Source organism: Bombyx mori, chromosome 23, assembly GCF_030269925.1.
Source record: "Bombyx mori chromosome 23, ASM3026992v2".
Classification (NCBI taxonomy): Eukaryota; Metazoa; Arthropoda; class Insecta; order Lepidoptera; family Bombycidae; genus Bombyx; species Bombyx mori.
In genome coordinates this window covers 1,447,254-1,467,789 of record NC_085129.1, presented here as the reverse complement: position 1 = coordinate 1,467,789, position 20,536 = coordinate 1,447,254, and the positions used below count along the sequence as shown (strand labels likewise).

Below are 20,536 nucleotides of genomic sequence, written 5' to 3'. Positions count from 1 at the left end.
TGACCCAACGTTAGTATTAACCACCACCGGTTAACCGGATGGATTAAGATTGTGTATTCTATCAGGAAAAGTTATGGTTAAAATCCCCAGATATTCAGGTCTTTCTGATTATTGCATATACCGTTCATAATCACGTGGCATTATAGGCATTCTGTCATGCCTATTATGCCGCATGAATTTCGACTAATGTTGGTAGTCGCGTTCCATAGCTCGAGAGGCAGGCGCCGTAAGATAATCGCCGTGTCATTTCCACACATCGTTACGCGGTCGACGACGTCTTGCGTGTGTTCAAGTCATGTTATTTTGATCTGAACAGATCGGAACATTGACTTGGCAGAAAGATAAACCGATATTAAGCTAAGTACAAATACCAGAAGCTTTCAGTTGACTTCATAGCGAAGTGAGCCGTTAGGATTGTTTGATAATCCGGATCTCTGGAATCGGTTGGAGCCGTTGATTTTACGGATTCTACGCTGGAAGACTTTTCGATATCTTTCTAATTTGTAAATGATAGTTTGTGGGGGAGAAGGTTTCAGAGAATAATTTGAGATAATTCCATCCGCCACAAGAGCAGAGTTCGTTCCTATTTTTTGAAACCAATTTACACAGTGTGTTTCCATTGATATGTTTCAAGTACCTTAGCTGGAATAAGCTCCTTCACGATTTTTTTAGAGCGCTATAACATTTCTCTCTTCAATCCCCGTTTGAAGATTGTAAGATGCTGCGTTCCAGTGCGCTTCCACTCCTTCAGATATTATTTTTGCCACGTACCATCTTGGTTTGGAATGAGCTCCCCTTTACAATTTTCTGAGCAGTATAACAAGTGCTTCTTCAAGCGAGGCTTGCGGAGAGTACTTAGGGGTAGGCAGTGGCATATCTCTACCCCTGGCATTGCTGATGTCCATGACGGTAACCAATCACCATCAGGCGGGCTGTATACTGGTCTGCTTACGAAATCGATAAACAACAAACAAATTAAATTAATTTGATGCTTTAATTTCTCGTTAGTTATTTTGTTCCACAATTAGCGGCCTTTCGGAGGCTTACTGGTTTTATCACAAAACAGTATCAAATAGATTATCTTAACTCTCAATACTGAATATTTACATGAAAAATATTGTCTTTGTGAAAAATTATATCGCATTCAAGGTTAAAGGCGGATCCTTTGTGTTAAGGAAAGAGTCCTGTTTCACATTAAATTGGCATTTATTACACATACGTTTTGTGTGTATTTTGGTATGACAAAGAAGAGAGTACAGTGTCACAATTTGATACCCGTTCTAGAATTGAGTTGTACGTCAGTCTTAAAGAATGACGTATGCTTGATTTTTTTTTAATAAATGACTCCAATGCCTTAGCCATTGATTTTGCCAAGATGACCGGTACGTAGAGAAAGAAAAAAATTATCAAAGAACAAATAAATTTGATCAGTTTATCCATAGGCGAATCTGTGATTTTAAGAACAGCGCAAATAAATATGTAACACTAACTATATATTTTAAAGATAAATATTATTAGTAGATAAAAATGGTTCGATCTTTTAGTCAATTTCAATACGATCGAAAAAGAGAAAAACATAATGTAAGCCAGTGTTAATTAGTTGTTGTTAATATTGGGTTAAATATTTCACAACAGGTATGCCATCTCACAAATGTTACAACACTGAAAATCACAGGAGATTTTTATCTCCTAATAGTGAACTTGGTAATAGTAAACTTTTCAGAAATATAGAGAGAGAGAGAGTATTATTTATTGTACACCAACAAAAAAATTAAATGCGAAACATTAAATACAAAAAAAGGACAATTGGCGGTCTTCTCGCTAAGATCGATCTCTTCCAGAAAGCCATTAGGTGGAAAAGAATCATTTGGAAACGACACATACACACGAATACACATATTCATACATATATGCACATACATAATAGGTTGGGGAAAAACTTTCTTCAGATTTTTTAAGAAAATTCACAACTTTTTTTAATATAGTTTATTTACATTTAATTAAAGTAGGTATGTACCATTTTATTCGATAACTGTTTGCCATCTTATAGGTAGGAACATGATCCCATTGCTATAGAAAATTTGGGGCTTCTAATTAAAATACCGCGACAATTGGTTTTGGCAGTCCTATCGTGATGTTAACCTGACACTGCCTAAAGAATTCTGAAGAGACCGAAACAGGTGGAAATCTGAAGGTGCAAGGTGAGGACTATACGACGGATGCATTAACACCTCCCAGCCAAACTCTCTTAATTTTTGCTGAGTGGCTAAATATGTGTGAGGTCTAGCGTTATCATGATGAAAAACCACACCACTTATTATTCCGACCGATTTCTCTCAACTTCTTGCTTTAATCTCATCAATTGTTCCCAGTAGAGTTCAGAATCCATGGTCCTGCCCGGTGGTAACAGCTCATAATGAATAATGCCCTTTCAATCCCACCACACACATTGCATCACCTTGTTGCGGGTTAACCCGGGTTTCGCCACAGTCTGTGAAACCTGACCGGCCTTTGACCGCGACCTTTTTCGCACGTTCTTCTCGTACGTGATCTCCTTTTCATCACAAGTTATCAGCTTCTTCAAAAATGTTTCGGTTTCATTATGTCGTTATAAAGAATCACAAATGAGTACACGGTTCATTAGGTTTCTTTCAGTGAGCTCGTGAGGTACCCAAATATTGAGCACTTTTGTGTACCCAGTTTTTTTCAAATGCACCAAAACTGTTTTGTGGTCAATTTCCAGCTCTTCAGCTACGTCGTAACTGATACTGATCTTGATATGCCGATATTGCTCCACTTTTTCAAAAATGGCATCCATTTTATCCATAGTAGGGTGACTAGAGCAACATGTATGTTTAATATAAAAAAAATCCGGATTAAAAACGCTTAAACCAAATTTGTGCTACTCTCACAGACGCTGCACTAGGTCCACAAACATCGCAATTTTTTTTGCGGCTTGCGTTGCATTTTTACCTTTTCTGTAGTAAAATTTTAAAATGTATCGAATTTCTTCATTAAATTCACTCATCTTGACAGTACGAAAAATAAATAAAAATCACACATTTTCCTAATTTGAATTTAGAATTATCTTCTTTAAAATTTAAACTTTTAATGATACCAAAACCGGCCAGATACAAATAGTATAGCCAAAGATATTTTATACTATAACGCGAAAATACTTTTTCCCCGACCTATTACATATTATTATACATACAAATACACAATGTAACGTAATAATATATTCACATTAAGCAAATTCAAATAGGTTTATCAGCTGTGACCTCGAAAGTGTAGAGCTATAATGTTTTAACAGTCTCATAGAATTCTTTTATAGCATTATTTCTATCTAGCTAACTAAATAAAGACCTGTCTCTGACACAGCTGATACAACGAAATTATTTAAAAAAATCGTTGTTTCTGTTCAAGTGTACAATGTTACTGTTTTATTTAATGTTTGGATTGGTAAGTGGAATTTAGATTTAATACTTTTAGAGTTAATGTACCAATCTATACGGATAAATTCGGTTTAGACCAGACCTACGGTAATGAAGAAAAGTCTGAAAGATTTGATGTGGGTACACTAGATCCAATTACATGAACTACGTCAATAAAAAAGTACCGTTCTTTATTTGGGAAGATGGGGCTTGGGGCCACGGAGACCTTTCCAATTTCAAGCAGGGCCAGATCAGCCAGGAGTTATGGTTGCTCCTAATGTTAGAAAAGTCTAAGATCACTGAGGTTTCGTCAGGACGTCGACTCTCTCTACTTTCATGCCGTCAACGGCACCTTTTTTTATTTCTTTTTTTTTGCTTATGTGGACGAGCTCACAGCCCACCTGTTGTAAGTGGTTACTGGAGCCCATAGACATCTATCACGTAAATGCGCCATCCACCTTGAGATATAAGTTCTAAGGTCTCAGTATAGTTACAACGGCTACCTCACCCTTCAAACCGAAACGCATTAATGCTTCACGGTAGAAATAGGTAGGGTGGTGGTACCTACCCGTGCGGACTCACAAGAGGTCCTACCACCAGTAAACTGGCTGTAAGCTGAAAGATAATTTCAACTGTCAGCGTTATTTTTTTTTTATTTGTATTGATGATGAGTATACAACCTACATGGTTTCGAGTCCGTATAATCATGGGGGTGGTCAGCGCAGGACCGATCGTTGTGGCGAAGCTTGGGGGAGGTTTATGTCCATCACTGGACGTCTGTGGCCTGATATATAGATAGGTAGATCCCTCCTCCTTGTGTCGATAATCCTCAATGCTGAGGATCGTGGCCTCCTCTAACAACTTTCTTCTGGATTACCTGCGCCATTCCTGCCTATCCTCGGCTGTGTGGATAGCAGCGTGGACTTGAGACTGAAGCACATCTGGTCCGTGCAGCGCAATGGACTTCTGCCTCTGGGCCTTCTTCCGTATATCTTATCTGTTACCAGCAGCTTATCCTCCCAGATAGTGGTCAGCTATGATAAATATCTTCTTACATTTTTTTATGTTTACCGCTCCCCCCTCTGAGCCTTAATCCATGACTCTTCGTGGCAGTAATAGGCAAAGTAGTAGCAATAGTTTTTCCCCAATGCTAAAACACTACTGATAAACCATTCAGATATGATCGACTATTGTTGACATCACAAAAGCTAATCAACACTTACGTACAATTTAATGTATTTACAATAAAATCAATTTTATTGTGACCTTGTTTTAGTTGAGTGGTGTGGAATTGGTGAAAGTTAAAATAACCGAAGGATGGTTGAGAGGTGAATTGTTGGAGGCTTCAACGGGAGACAAGAAATATTACAGTTTCAAAGGAATACCTTATGCGGCGCCACCTCTTGGAAATTTAAGATTTGTGGTATGAAATTGTTTCTGCCTCTATGATTCACTAGTGGAATCCGGCATTTGTCTACGGTTACAAGTACAGAAAGGACTCATTTTTTCAAAATTACTCGCGCATCATCACTGGCTAATTTTGTTTCAAATTAATTTTCCAGAAAGAATGAACATAAAGCAGAATACATTTTCAAATTCGAAATATGTAGTTGACTATCTAAATACCAATGCGCAGGATTATCATAAAATGACATCGGCTACTCAGTGATCGTCGCGCCTTAAATTAAATATAGCCAATTTTATTAAATCTTAAAGATTGATTTTATCAATTTAATCATATAATTTGTGATACTTAGAAAACGTATTAACTTCCAGTCACATCATCCTTTCTTGTAACTCATTTGTAAATTTAGAAAATAACCTTCGAAACATTTGAACATATAGAAATTTTTGTGCTCTTTCAAAAAAATTTGTGACGTAGAGGCTAGGAGGGGGAGTTATACAGCGTATCTTGTTCTATAGAAATCCCATAGGTTATTACTAGACAAGTTACACTTGCGAGATACATTAATATCTAATAACGATAAACAAACACATTGCGAGTTAATGAAGTAATTAGTTCCAAATGAATTGAAACTTGATTGCACAAACTTATTCACGGCACTTTGTTCTTAGGCTCCTCAACCGCCATTATCCTGGAAAAACGTCAGGGACGCCACACGTCATGGTCCGAAATGCATTCAGACGGAGACTTTGTCGACCAAGTTGGTCCCCGGGAGTGAAGACTGTCTTTTTATCAACGTATACAGTCCAGACCTTAAACCCAAAGAGCAACTACCGGTTATGTTTTTCATATACGGCGGTGGATATAAATCAGGCTCTGGTGATGTCGACGATTATGGACCAGACTTTTTAATAAGATATGACGTAGTCGTCGTGACATTCAACTATAGGCTCGGCGCTTTGGGGTTTTTATGTACAGAAACTAAAGAAGTTCCAGGTAATGCTGGAATGAAAGACCAGGTTGCTGCACTGCGTTGGGTAAAAAGTAACATTGCCCATTTTGGTGGGAACCCAGATCAAGTCACGATTTTTGGACAAAGCGCTGGTGGTGCTTCTGTGGCTTTGCATACTTTGTCTCCCTTATCCAAAGGCTTATTTAAGCGGGCTATTGTAATGAGTGATTCATTCTATAACGACCCATTAAGACCGTTTGAATCTAAAATGAGGGCTTTGGTGTTAGGGAAACGATTGGGCTTAGACACGGCTAATACCACTGAACTTTTGGATTATCTACGGTGTGTGCCCGCTGAAAAGCTATTCATCCAACATCCTAATGTAATAATAACGGAGAGCATCGCTCAAAGTGTTATAAAATTATTCTATTTCACCCCAGTCGTGGAGAAAGATTTCGGTGATGATCATTTTTTGACTGAAGATCCCGAGGTGCTACTCTCTCAAGGTAAAATCCAACAAGACGTCGACTTAATAGTTGGGCACACGAATATAGAAGGTATTTACAATGTGGCTCAGCTTCAGGATAGAGTCCTGAAATATTATCCTTTATACCAGGAACTTTTGGTGCCTCGTAAAATAAGCAACATAAGAGCCCCAACAAAAGTTCTAGAGTTATCTCGTTTGATCTACAGATACTACTTCGGCGACAGACCAATCAATTTGGATACTATCAAAGAATTCGTTTACTACTACACCGACGCGAACTATGCTTATGATGTTTATAGATTTATAAACAAGTTTCCTCAAAGTGCTCACAAGAATCGGTTCTATTACATCTTTTCACCGTATACAGAGAGGAATTATTATTCAAGACTAGGCGCTGAGCGTTATGGCCTATACGGGTCAGCTCATAGAGATGATCTGATGTACTTGTTCGACGGAAAACGATTTAATTTGACTTTAGATAAGAATAGTACGTCGTTCAAGATTATAAATAATTTCTGTGCCTTGTTGACGAACTTCGCTAAATTTGGGTAAGTTATATTATTTGACTTTCATTTAATGCTATTATAAATGAACGTTGCTTAAATCAGATTAATTAATTGATTATTGTAAGTACCTACTGATACTGGTTTGTTTTTTCACAAGCGACTTCGAAGCCTAATGGATAGGAGTCCCAAGTGTGATTTGTCGCAAAGTATTCAAACATTACCTATAGTTTTAAATTGAGTGGTTAGACGGCCATTAATGTAATATTTACAATAGAAGCAACCTCGTATGTTGATGAATGTGGATGGTGATTTAACTTTACATTTGTCTCCGATAATTACGATAACGAGATAAATAAATTATAATTATTTTTAGGAATCCAACACCAGATAATTCTGGAAACGTGATTTGGCCAAAATTTGATAAAGAACAGCGATACCTGAACATTGGAAAAGAGCTTACAGCTAGAAGAATTATGTTTCAGCAGAGTTCTCTTTCATTTTGGAAGAATATTCTAGAGCGAGCCGAACTTGAATTTTAATAATGCAGAAAATGGGATACGCTTTTGTGAAAGCATAAACTTTTTCTTTTCTACTGCTATATGGATTAGTAAACTGCTCATAAATACGTCTAAAGTTTTATTTTAGAATAATAACAATAATACTGTCTATATTTTTTGTTCTTCTGGTTAAGCAGAACTAGTCGCACCCATTCAATCTCCAGTGGTTACAGGAGTCCATAGACACTGAATGCCGTCACCCATCTTGAGACAATAACTCAACGTGTTAGTTATATCCTTTACAGCTTTAAGAGCTTTAACAGCTTTTGGATATTTAAAACCACCCATCGGGATGTCCAAATAGTTCATGCGTATTATTTGGGAGTTTCCTTTCTTCAACTAGATAAAGTGATAATACATCGCAAAATCACCCGAAAAAAATCGTTAAGTTGTATCAAACAATGAATAGCTTCATATAGGCCTACGTAACATTACGGAGTCGTCATAAACATATGCCCACATCAACGAGCCCTTATCTCCAAGGTACACAATAGAATCGTAAGGGGAGTGGATTGCTTTGGGTTGCAAGGGCTGTTTGCAATGATCCCCGTCGGTTTTCTGTATCTGGCGGATATGAAAACAATCAAAATTGAAGAGGAGCTTCAATGAGCTTACTGATGTTCTAATTTTTCATCAACTATGACCGTCCGACGACCTGTATACCTGGTTGTCTGGTTACTGGAAGCTCATGAATACCACAACGTAGTCTAGCATTTCACAGAAGTCAATGGAAGAAGCGCAGGAGATACGTTTAGTGGGTATCTCCGGACTTCCACGTCCTCACGTCTGTTCAGTGTGGTCCCCTTGTAGGCAATTCGGCAATCAGCTCGAAATTAGGGAACTCAGATATTAATGCGGATGATGATGTATATGACGAGTAGAAGTAGATTGAGGAAGTCCGAGTGGGATACTCTTGTTCTTCGCTTAATAGACAAACATAATTTTCGTGTCTCAAAACACGGTCGGTGGTAATCTGAGAGACGGTAAATCAATAATGCCCTTTGAAATTTGATTTCGCTTGTCTTAACAAATGTATACTTAGTCGTACTCACGATTGGCGGAGTGGTCGTGGTCATTAGGTGGTGGTGCTCTTCACAAGACGTTGTCATTGCTCGCGTATCGGGGCCTTTCTTATGCACTCGTCAACAGGGCCACCTATAGATCGATATCTAGAGTCTAGAGTTCTAGGATCTATAGCTACTGTTATTTGGTCGGTCCATCGTAACGGTGATCTGCCGCGCGGTCTTGGACCCTCAATCATGTCCTGCACCACAAGTCGCTGCACTGAGTGGTCACTCCATCGCGACACATGTATCTATTTTAGCCAAACAGTAAATGCAAGAGAATCACGATTGCCAAAAATGGTGGAACGTTAGTTATATCATCGTCTGCTCGATGTCATCACAGCTTGTAGGTAGGCCTGGTATCAAAGATAGGAATTGATGGAACAATTAAGCTAGGCATTAAGGTAATGATATGAAAACTGCAGGATAACAAGCATGAAGCGCTTTGTTGATGCTTGTATTCATTAAACAAAATACTTTAAACTCATTTGCTATTAATCTGATAAGACTTGCTGTTACTAGTTGTAGCCTGCTACAAAACTATCCACTAATCCCAATGCGAGATCCCTAATCCAACTTTCGAAACGCCAAAGTTTATAATGTTCCCCGACTCCAACAACAATAACAGGTTATGGGACCCCATTAAAAATCGAGCCGAGAACCATAAAAACGAATGGCTAGGTGAAGTTTGCAATAATTTCACCAATCTCTACGCTGTTCCATTAGAAGCGAGTGTAATTGCTGGCAACACCCGTTGGTCTTTTCGTCTCCGCTTGTGGTTTATTCATAAGAGGTAGCGGAACATATTTTCAGGGTTATTGGTGTCTTGTTATTTTTATAATTTTATACGTAAGTGAGGGTTACTTATTCAGTGCCAACACCCTGTACATATCTGCCTCAGACGAGGTTATTACAATTCGATATTCTGACAGAAAGTGGGCTTAGCATTAGATTTACAGATACACCTTGAAATCGTCCACTTTTATTTAAAAAAGTCACTTCTCCTGAACTTATCAACTATCAGTCTCCGTTTTTATTAAAACATAGATTTCCCTTTTGATTTTTTTTTTCCGATTAACAAAATTACACTACCTTTGGTTGACTGGTAGAGAATGCCACAGGAATTAAGACCGCCAATGTAAATTTTACATGAAGTGTAAGTAAATGAAAAATAAATAAAGTAAATAAAATTAACTTATTAATAACAGAAATTTAATTTTTTTATTTTAGCAATAAATAAATAACTGGAAACAAATCATTCACGGTCATCCGGCTCCAAATTACTTTCCACTGAGTTACCAGAGACTGACTTACAATTCACCGAGTTACCAGAGACTGACATACTTTTTTATATATTAGCCAGACAAATAGCAAATAAAGCTGTTCTTCACACGAATGTTTTCCCGATGCTACTGGTGGTAGGACCTCTTTGTGAGCACTGGTGGTAGGACCTCTCGTGAGTCCGCAAGGGTAGGTATCACCACCCTGCCTATTTCTGCCGTGAAGCAGTAATGCATTTCGGTTTGAGGGGTGGGGCAGCCCTTGTAACTATACTGAGGTCTTAGAACTTATAACCCAAGGTGGGTGGCGCATTTACGTTGTAGATGTCTATGAGCTCCAGTAACCATTTAACACCAGGTGGGCTGTGAGCTCGTCCACCCATCTAAGCAATAAAAAAAAATGAAAACATAAAAAGTAGGAATCGAACTTACGACCCTCGCCATCATCATCCAGTCAGTCAGCAATAATAGTCTAGGTTTTTATTTTTTATTGCCTAGATGTGTGGACGAGCTCACAGCCCACCTGATGTTAAGTGGTTACTGGAACCCATAGACATCTACAACGTAAATGCGCCACCCACCTCGAGATATAAGTTCTAAGGTCTCAGTATAGTTACAACGGCTGCCCCGCCCTTCAAACCGAAACGCATTACTGCTTCACGGCAGATATAGGCGGGGCGGTGGTACCTACCCGTGCGGACTCACAAGAGGTCCTACCACCAGTAATAGAGGTCCTACCACCAGTAATAGGTAGTGAAAAATGTATTCCCCGCTTCGCTTATGAACACGACACAGCGTATTAGTGACCGAACTCAGTTTTAGCATACTAATGGGAATATCCAGTGTAACGCTATATTACCTACGTTTGTTATAACGAGCGCGCCCGTCATCGTTCAACGGAATCCTAATTAATGGCATCACGATTCCAGGAAAACTTGTATAATTCTCAAAGGACATTTTTTGATGTTGGGAAATTCGTACTTCAAACAGCTGCGGTGATGTCTTGTTAAAATATTTGGGTACAGTAATTCCATTAGCGAATATCAAACGAGGTTCTGTAATATTATTATAGTGTGGTTCGAATTTCTTTGATAATTCACAAAGATGTGAAAGCTGTGATGAACGATGGGAAATCATAACAAAATATATTTCGAGGTAAAAGTCATTATAATATACTTGGTTTACGTATTTTTAGGGTCCTAAATTCCATCTCTTGGGTTCCAATATCAGCGGACTTGTCAATCCAGCATACCATGCGCGTCCCCTATGCGCGGGGACCTCGAAGGAGGTTCGGCCCCCGGCCTGAATAAAAAAAGGCAAAAAAATTCAACTCTATCAACAATTGCAGTCATTATTTAGAGTATTTAATATTAACAGTATTTACAGTTATTTAGAGTATTTAGTATTTACAATATTTAGAAGATACAATGAAACCTTAGAGTATACATAAGCAAAATGAAACTATCACAATGCGGTGGATTTCTTTCGGGTTCTGATTTATTTTGGCTACTTTATTCTTTTTATATGCCAGTACATAAAAATGAGCATGAGATAGAGATAGTAAAACTTAAAGTTATGTAAGACGAGGATGTGATTAAGTGAATACTACGGTATAATGCAATGCATCATAGATTACGGACAACCACAACAGGCCTAGGCTGTTAAAAATGTTTTTAAGGAGCCAACGGTTAATAACAGTAGCATGGTTGATTCTCATCACGATTCCTTAATACTTCTGGCACCTGTTCCAAGCTACGAATGTATTAAACATCCCGGGAAGTTTTTTTATTTTTTTTTATTGCCCTTGTAGGCAGACGAGCATACGGCCCACCTGATGGTGAGTGGTTACCGTCGCTCATGGACTTCAGCAATGCCAGGGGCAGAGCCAAGCCGCTGCCTAATCAAAGATACGACAGCAAGCTGTTCTAATAATGATCAGACGTGATTTTTTTGTTTCAATTGGCTTTCGCTCTGTCCCTTAAAATCCAGTATCAATTCGTCTAGCCCTCATAGCTATTAAACAAAACCTCCTATTAATATACGTGTTATAAAAACCTTATTAAAATAGTTGAACAGTAGTAATATCGCATGTTAATTAATTTGTATGATAAGATCTAGCGTCATTTTCGGTCAGTACGTCTTCCCTTTGATCTCCAGCCAGCCGGCTTCGTTTTAATAAAATTAAACTGATCGGTGTCTCTCGAATATTCACTCTTCTACGAGAGGACGTAAAGCATTAATTAATGTACTTTCTTTAATTGTGTTAACAGAATTTATTAACCCAAAATTTTAATTCTATGACAACGACGCCATATTTTTTTCGTTTGATTTTCTATTACACAGCAATGGAGCTACAATTATGTTTTTTTTGTCTGATCGCTTAAAGCTCGTAAAGTGAGATTGATAGTTAAGAAAAGGATAACCAAGCGCTAGTATTACTGAAAGCATTAAATGATTTGCTTCGATAAAATATTGTACATAAATAATGTTACACAATCTTATGAAAGATGTGTAAATGAAAAATGTTGTAAACAGTTTATTATTTATTGAGTTCTCAAAATGATATCAAAATTCTCAATTATAATAAGCTTAAATTAGTATCATTGTAGAGTTCGACGTGCAACCTAACCCATGCATCAGCTCGCTGAGTTTCTTGCCGGATCTTCTTAGCGGGTCGCGATTCCGATCTGGTAGTAGATTCATTTGCGAAGCAGCTGCTCTTGAGTTGTTAGGTCTCCTTCGGAGGCGCTCGGGCAACTGTTACCAAATCCCACTCCTCATGGTTGAGCCTTTGCTCGCCCACCTGCCCTGGTGAAACTGGAAAGGCCTCCGGGCCACCAGTAACCTTTCTGTCCTAAAAAATAAAAAGGGTGCATTGTTTTTTTGTAAAATTTGTATTTGTTTTCATCGATTTCAAAACGTCTTATCATCTTGACAATTTACGCACGCATCATCGCATCCGATAACAATACAATAATTTAATAACTTCGCTCTAATATCGTGACCCAGTATCAATAGAATATAAAGAAGAAAGAAATTAATTAATTGTTCCGTTTGATATTTATTACTGTTATTTACTTTTCAGATAAATCGTTAGCTGACTTGGAATAACGGTGAGTTGTACAATATATTTCATACAATATATCTATACTAATATTATAAAGCTGAAGAGTTTGTTTGTTTGAACGCACTAATCTCAGGAACTACAGTTACTGGTCCGATCTGAAAATTTGTTTCAGTGTTAGATAGCCCATTTACTGAGGAAGGCTATAGGCTATATAACATCACGGTAAGAATCGATCTTACCGTGATGTTACAAGAGGAGCACCAATAAAGAATGTTTCAAAATATTTTCACTTTGTACGTAAATGAAGTGGGGGGGGGGTAAAATTTAGCGTTATGCCAAAGTAACTATTCCACGCGGACGGAGTCGCGGAAAAAAGCTAGTACAATATATATCTTTGAGTAACCTAGATATCTTGTTCTGTTCTTGGCAAGTGATACAATTCGAGCTATTTCGAAATACTTCTGAAGAACTGAAACCTAACTAACTAAGTACTAGACCATTAAGTATATTAGGGCATAAACTTGTTATGAGATTTTTACGAAAATATAACAATTTTTTTACGTACTGTAGTTATGGCGGTAAAAAGTACATAGCTGTCGTGTGAAGTCAAAGGCCAAAGTACGAAACGGAAGATCATAGTTTCCCCCTAATTTCAATTGTATGACATGTCCTTCTTCAAACGAGGCTTGTGGAGAGTATTAAGCGGTAGGCAGCGGCTTGGCTCTGCCCCTGACATTGCTGAAGTCCATGGGCGACGGTAACCACTCACCATCAGGTGGGCCGTATGCTCGTCTGCCTACAAGGGCAATAAAAAAAAATTGCTGGTTCATACTTACTATCTGACTTTAGGATCTCATTCAAACATTCTTCATTGCTACTGGTTTTTACTAGTGGTGGGATGGTAGGTACCACCACCCCGCCTATGTCTGCTGTGAAACAGTAGTGCGTTTCGGCTTGAAGTGTGGGGCAGCTGTTGGAACAATACAGAGACCTTAGAACTTATATCTCAAGGCGGGTGGTGCATCTGCGTTGTAGATGCCTATGGGCTCCAGTAACCACTTAACACCAGGTGGGCTGTGAGGTCGTCCAGCCATCTAAGCATTAAAAAAAAAATTTTTTTTTACGAAAATTTTCCCATCTTCTCTTTCTATCTATTTAAAAGCCGCTGCCAAACATAGGCCTCCTTCAAGCCTCGCAACCACGACCTGACCTGCACTGCTTCCATGCAGCGGACTTCCTCGACCTTCAACAGATCATCGGTCGATCTTTTTTCGTTTATATCAGATTATTTTGGCTTATTATGGCTTCAAGAATACTATGTATTACGAAACGCCCTGTATGTACAAAATTTTACTTCATATGACTCGTACAAAAATAAATTCAAGAAATCTCGTGTATTCCAGGAAAACGACACGCCAGTCGGTCTACCGAGCAAGATCTCCTCCGAGTACTTGTTAAATGTTTTAACCTGCGTAATGAGTGAGGTGTAACCAGTAGAATAATTAATCAGTGTTTGCGCATACAGTCCTTTGTTTACTACACCGTTAAAATTTAATGAATCGTAACACAAACAGAGCGATGCTATAGATGTTTTTTTTGGCCATTCATGGAGGCAAACGTGCATGGAGAGCTAGCGAGTGATTTAAGTCACTTATAGACACAATATTAAGACTATCAGCAGGGAATTCTGTCAATCCTTTCCAATAATTCTAAGGTTTTCAGCTCATAGATCTCAAGCTCAACTTCAAGATTTTCAGCAGCATCAGCATCTTGTCCACCTGATGGTTGTCTGGAAGAGATCGCTCTTAGCGATAAGACGCATTACGACCTCACGGTTGAAAAGGCAGGGTGGTGGTTGATCCTATCGAGAACAATCGAGATGATTTAAATACAATATAATATATGACGGAGGAGATGACGCTTACGGAATGTCTTTAAAAAGTGTGACATCAGCATTGCAGCATTGCTGACGTCACAGTCATTACGTTCTTGATGATGACTCATGTTTGGGCTTCCGAAACAAAACTTCACGAGAACTTGGTGAGCTGCGTATATTTCACGAGGAGCGTAACAACATTCCAGAGAGATCCGTACTGTACTACGGCTCGGTCACGAATGACCAAGCGTTTTTTTTTTCACCTAAGCTGATAGCCTTGAGAGGCTATATCAGCGGAACCTTAACTAGTAGGTGAGCTCACGGGGCTCAAACCTGACGACGTTGCTAACACAAACCTTAGCAAGAGCAGTGCTTCGCAGAATCTACCACCGGATCGGAAACGCGACCTACTGAGAAGATCCGGCGAGAAACTCAGTGGGTTGTGTCTGAGGGTTAATTTACTCGTCGAGCCCTTTGTCGCAAGCGACGAGTTTGACGAGAACGGTGACCGGTGCTTGAGGTACCTAAAAGCATCGTTAGTGGATCGGGAGGATCCGATCCATTCTTTCCGCAGGATCGGGAATGTACCGGCGGCCACGATGAGAGGGTTCTCGTGTCGTGCCGCTTTGTCGAAGTGGACCAAGCGCTAGACAGTACGGCCGTATTTATAGGGCTTGGTACACGTACTGTTTAAAGTATTGAAATTACAATAAAAGGGACTGTTTAACATCAATTTCTCATCGTAATAAACACATAGTAATTAGTTGATGATCAGATGATCCGATTATCACATTCAATCATTATTATTTTTATAATAAGTAGGTAAATAGTCATATTTGCGCCTACATATAATATATGTTACGGTAAAAGTAGATATTGCGGCAAATGTACACATTTTCCGGTAAATGTGCACATTTGCCTCCTCGTTTGGGTAATGTGCATTCAACTAACATTTACCATTTCAAAGAAGGGAAATGTACATTGAATTCACAATGACCATGTCGTTTTGGTAAACGTGAGCATGTCATACAAAATACGAAATCGCAAGTGCCAGTGCGCATGCGCATACGCACCACTACAACCTAACTTAACCTAACCTACGTTATATTATATAATATGCAAAGAAAAGTATGTTTTGTTTGTCATTTACATTTAATTAAAATAATTTTCGTTATTAAAACCCTTTGCATTATGTTTATTTAAATAAATATTTTTTTACTGCAACAACATTAATAATTTATTTGTATTTACTGTAACTTTTCTTGAAACATGAAGGTAAGAGTATAGATTTACCAAAAGGTGAAGGCAAGAGTACACATTTGCCGGGAAATGTACATATATATTATGTTCAGTCACATATACCTAACTTTTTGGCAAATGTGCACATTTACCCGTAAAAGTGTACATTTCCCAAGAGTGTACATTTACCGTAACATATACATATGTATAATCGATTTGAAATTCTCGGAATCGTACATCGCTATACAGCTGCATCTAATATCTAACAATGAAACAGTACCTTACATAATTGCCCCTTGTCGTGTGTAATTACGTGACAAATTCACTGGCGCGAGTAAATATTAATTATGTTGTAGTTTATTTTTGGAACACCTTTTGTATTAAATTTTCTAATGTGTTCACGTTGTGTCAAGACGAAAGAGCTAAATTTCATATTGCATGTTTCCCGGAATTGGTTTTATTCGTACCATAGTTTATACAGCCGACACAGCGAACAAAGCCCATTTTGTATATAGATGAAAGAAATGTAAAACTTTTTTTTTAAGCTAATACATAGCTTTTATTGCGGGCGTTGAGTGTGGCGACCGAATCAAAAAATTACGTAACGAAAATAAAACCTAACACCCCCACTCCGCCTACCACGTTCAACACATTCACATGTTGTGCTTGTGTAGTGTTTGTGAATAAGCGCGCGGCGTGACGTCGCACTGCATGCGCATCATGGAAAGTCTGCCCATCTCTCTCTCGCAAGGTCTAGCTTATGAGTGTGAAGGGGACAGTTAATGTTACAGCGCGCTTAAAGAAGTTTTACTTCAAAATCATAAGAAAGCGAGTGAATGAAACTGGTGGTAGGACCTCTTGTGAGTCCGCACGAGTAGGTACCACCACCCTGCCTATTTCTGCCGTGAAGCAGCAATGCGTTTCGGTTTGAAGGGCGGCGCAGCCGTTGTAACTATACTGAGACCTTAGAACTTATATCTCAAGGCGGGTGGCGCATTTACGTTATAGATGTTTATGGGTTCCGGTATCCACTTAACACCAGGTGGGCTGTGAGCTCGTCCACCAATCTAAGCAATAAAAAAAACTTCAAAATCATAAGAAAGCAAGTGAGCACAAATGAAAACCCTAGTCTTAAATATGTAATTAATTAATTTAAAAGCGTGTCGTCTAATCATTACCGACGACATTGACCGTTCATTCATGGCTCTACAATGCCAACGTGACCAATGTCACCGTCCAACTACGTGACCAGCTTACCAACATCTCTTCTCACAACCTGATACCATTTATGACGAACAAAGACTCATAAAATATCTATCAGACTATAAAACGAACGGCTGATTATTGAACAGCATCAGTCAATCATTTTCAATCAACAATGAAGTTTCTTATTGTTATATTGATCGTCGCCGGTGTCTACGCTGAGCTGCCTCGCTACAGACCTGCGAGGTTCAGACTCCAGCGTCAGGAATTGGCACCCACCACGACAGATTCACCGACGGAAGCCACTACTGAACCATCAGGGCCGTATCCAGCATCTGGATGGAAACCCACCGGGGCACCTTTCACACTACCCAACGAAACTCCCACTGATAGCTACGGACCACCTGAAGAAACTGCCGACCAAAGCGGGCCATACCCACCGTCGGGATGGAAACCTGACGGGCCTGTTTTTGTGTTACCGAAACAGCAATCGCCTCCAGCAACCAGCTACGGAGTACCGGACAACGCCTATGGAGCACCGGCAACCGATGCTCCCACGACTGACAACCCTCAGGCTGAAAGGTTGGAGGGTCCAGTGGAGGTGCAAAAGAGTGTTGGTTCATACTTCGTTTTGTTACCCAACGGACAGCTGCAGAGGGTGGAATTCATGACGGAGAATGACATTCAGAATATGAAGTATTCCGCCAGACTACAGTTCAGGGAGCCAGCGCCCTTGATTGTCTTCAGACCTTGAGGGAACGTTTGGGATCGTTTATCGGATATAATGTATTGACAATAAAAATATGCTAATGGAACAAAAACCGTATCGATCATTTGTTTGTACACTCCTACGTTGGTATGCAGATTCGAAAGATTCCACACAAAAATAAATTATGAATTCAGTTTTATTCAATGTGATTTTAACAAGACGCGTCATTATCAAGTGGTACAATTATAACGTTGTTCGAATTCTAGGGTAGGTTTCACGATTTTCACAACAAAGCAATATAACTGCGAGTATTTGTGTAATTATTATATAGACACTTCTTCCGAGAAGCACCCTGGGGAGTCTATTGGGAGGCTAGTTCAGCTGTCATTACAATACAATTGAGAATACCGTCTCATGTATCATGGTGAGCATTTTCAGGGTTGTTCTATAGGCTCTGAAAACCATTTATCTAGTGGGCTATAAGCTCGAGGTGACAACTAAATCACTTGGTGACAACCTTTTACTGCGTTTGAAGGACAAGAAAAACGATCCACTTATTTTTAAGTGCTTACCGATGCTGGCAGATTTCTTAAAGCAAACCGCTGTTCACATTGAGACACGTAATTTTAATACGACGTTTTAGTGGTAGTAGGTCTTGTGAGTCGCACTGGTAGGTATTGTCCTGCCTATTTCTGCCGTGAAGCAGAAATGCTTTTCGGTTTGAAGGGTGGGACAGCTGTTGTACTGTAAAAACTGAGACCCTAGAACTCCTGTCTCGAAGTGGGTGGCCGTATTTACGTTGTAGATGTCTATGGGCTCTGTTAACAATTTAACGCCAGATCCACCCATCTTAACAATAAAAAAACTTAACTCTCAAAATAATATTCGTCTGTTCTAATCTCTGGATCAGAACGTACAAATGCTACGTAGCAGAAATAGGTAAGATAGGTATACAGTGTTATAGTTCATTAATGAAACTACCCGCGTCTGTGTTTAATTGCGCCGTTCGGAATATGGCCCAGTTTAATTGCAACCCCATTCAGCGGAGAGAATATCCTTAAATGAAGAACGGCCTATATTGAAACCTTGGCTCGAAAATAGATTCATATTTCTATATAATAATACGTGAAGCAAAAACTTTGTATCCCTTTTTACGAAAATTGCGCGGGCGGAGGAGTATGAAATTTTCCACTTTTATAGAGAATATAGAGAAGAAGTGCACAATGCTAATATTTTTTTAAATAATGCGTAAAAAATACATTAAATCAATAAAGAAAACATTACACACACTACATACCATGTATTTGACGTACACACATGCATACTACTTATTGTCAAACTTTTATTCTTGACGTCTGTGGTCAAATTGAGAATAGATTAAATATTGTTTGGCTTTCTTAATATTTTTTTATAGAGTAGCAACCTTGGCGAAATTTGTGATTATAAAAGTATAAAATACAATCATAATAGTGTACAAGCTTACAATTCCAATTAATTATAGTCGAATTTCGACTACTATACTGCGGGACCTTTTTTTTTTTTTTTTTTTTTTTATTGCCTTTGTAGGCAGACGAGCCTACGGCCCACCTGATGGTAAGTGGTCACCGTCGCTCATGGACGTCAGCAATGCCAGGGGCAGAGCCAAGCCGCTGCCTACCATAAAGAACTCTCCGCAAGCCTCGTTTGAAGAAGGACATGTCATAGCGCTCGGAAAACACCGTGGAGGGGAGTTCATTCCAAAGCCGGATGGTACGTGGCAAAAAAGATCTTTGGAAACGCACTGTCGATGAACGCAGCGGTTCCAGATAATATGGATGAACTCTGCTCCGATGGCGGGAGGTGCGATGATAAAAAGGAGATGAAGGAATCATCTCGAATAATTCCTCAGAGCATTCCCCATGGACCATGCGGTATAAAACACAGAGAGAACCGAAGTCCCTCCGTAGACCCAGAGGTTCCAAGCGATCCGCGAGAGCAGGACTATCGACCATCCGAACAGCCCGTTTCTGTATGGAGTCAAATGGAAGTAGCTGGTATTTGGGAGCCCCGGCCCAGAGGTGAGAGCAGTACTCCACGCGAGGTCGGACCTGCGCTTTATAAAGCGCAAGTCTCTGTCCAGGCGTGAAATACCGCTTCGCTCTGTTGAGAACTCCCAACATTTTAGAGGCCAATTTGGCTTTACCTTCCAAATGACTCCGAAACTGGACATCGCTCGAAATATCGACCCCCAGAATCCCGATACTCGCGGAAAGCTGCAGGGATACTCCTTGAAATTCCGGCGCCATGACAAAAGGGTCCTTCTTCGCAGTGAACGCGCAAACCTGTGTCTTCAATGGGTTGAACTGAACTGAATTCAGTTCACCCCACTTGGAGACCCGCCCCAGAGAGTTCTCCACTTCAGACACAAGTTTTAATCGCCTCTCGTGTACAACGCTTCGAGAGAGACTCTGATGGCCGATATATCGCGCATCCCCCGTGCTGTCATCCGCATAGCAATGCATGCCATCAATAGATAGCATGTCATTGATATGCAGTATGAAAAGCGTGGGGGAGAGCACCGAACCTTGTGGAACACCAGCGTTGATGGTCATGGTATCGGAGCATGGTCATGGTATTGGACCTCTAGTATTTTTACTCCATCGAGCTCTCGAGTTGACAATGCCAAAAACCAGAGAGGTATTTTTTTCATCGCCCTCACAAGAGTAATCAACAAAACAAAAGAGAAAATACATATAATACCGGTACAGAGTATACCAG

General features: G+C 39.5%; 3 protein-coding genes across 3 annotated transcripts in view; all 3 read left to right on the top strand.

The window, feature by feature from the left end:
• LOC101743882 (uncharacterized) overlaps positions 1–20,536 on the top strand; it is a 253,724-nt gene that overhangs the window by 93,475 nt on the left and 139,713 nt on the right. The window contains exon 3 of the mRNA XM_012689799.4: positions 12,771–12,798. The gene's annotated coding sequence lies outside the window, so the exon portion shown is untranslated. The remainder of the gene's footprint in view (positions 1–12,770; positions 12,799–20,536) is intronic.
• On the top strand, positions 3,333–7,409 carry cce-1 (carboxyl/cholinesterase 1). The gene is given in 4 exon segments (NM_001171918.1): positions 3,333–3,462; positions 4,711–4,857; positions 5,511–6,826; positions 7,158–7,409. Coding segments are annotated over 4 exon segments (1,659 nt in total). The 5' UTR covers positions 3,333–3,432; the 3' UTR covers positions 7,324–7,409.
• LOC101739955 (uncharacterized) lies at positions 17,052–17,891 on the top strand. The gene has a single exon (XM_004925412.5). It carries the CDS (start codon positions 17,246–17,248, stop codon positions 17,822–17,824), a length of 579 nt encoding a protein of 192 aa, XP_004925469.1. The 5' UTR covers positions 17,052–17,245; the 3' UTR covers positions 17,825–17,891.

Coding starts and splice junctions, on each gene's coding strand:
- LOC101739955 (XM_004925412.5), top strand. CDS start 17,246: ATGAAGTTTCTTATTGTTATATTGATCGTCGCCGGTGTCTACGCTGAG.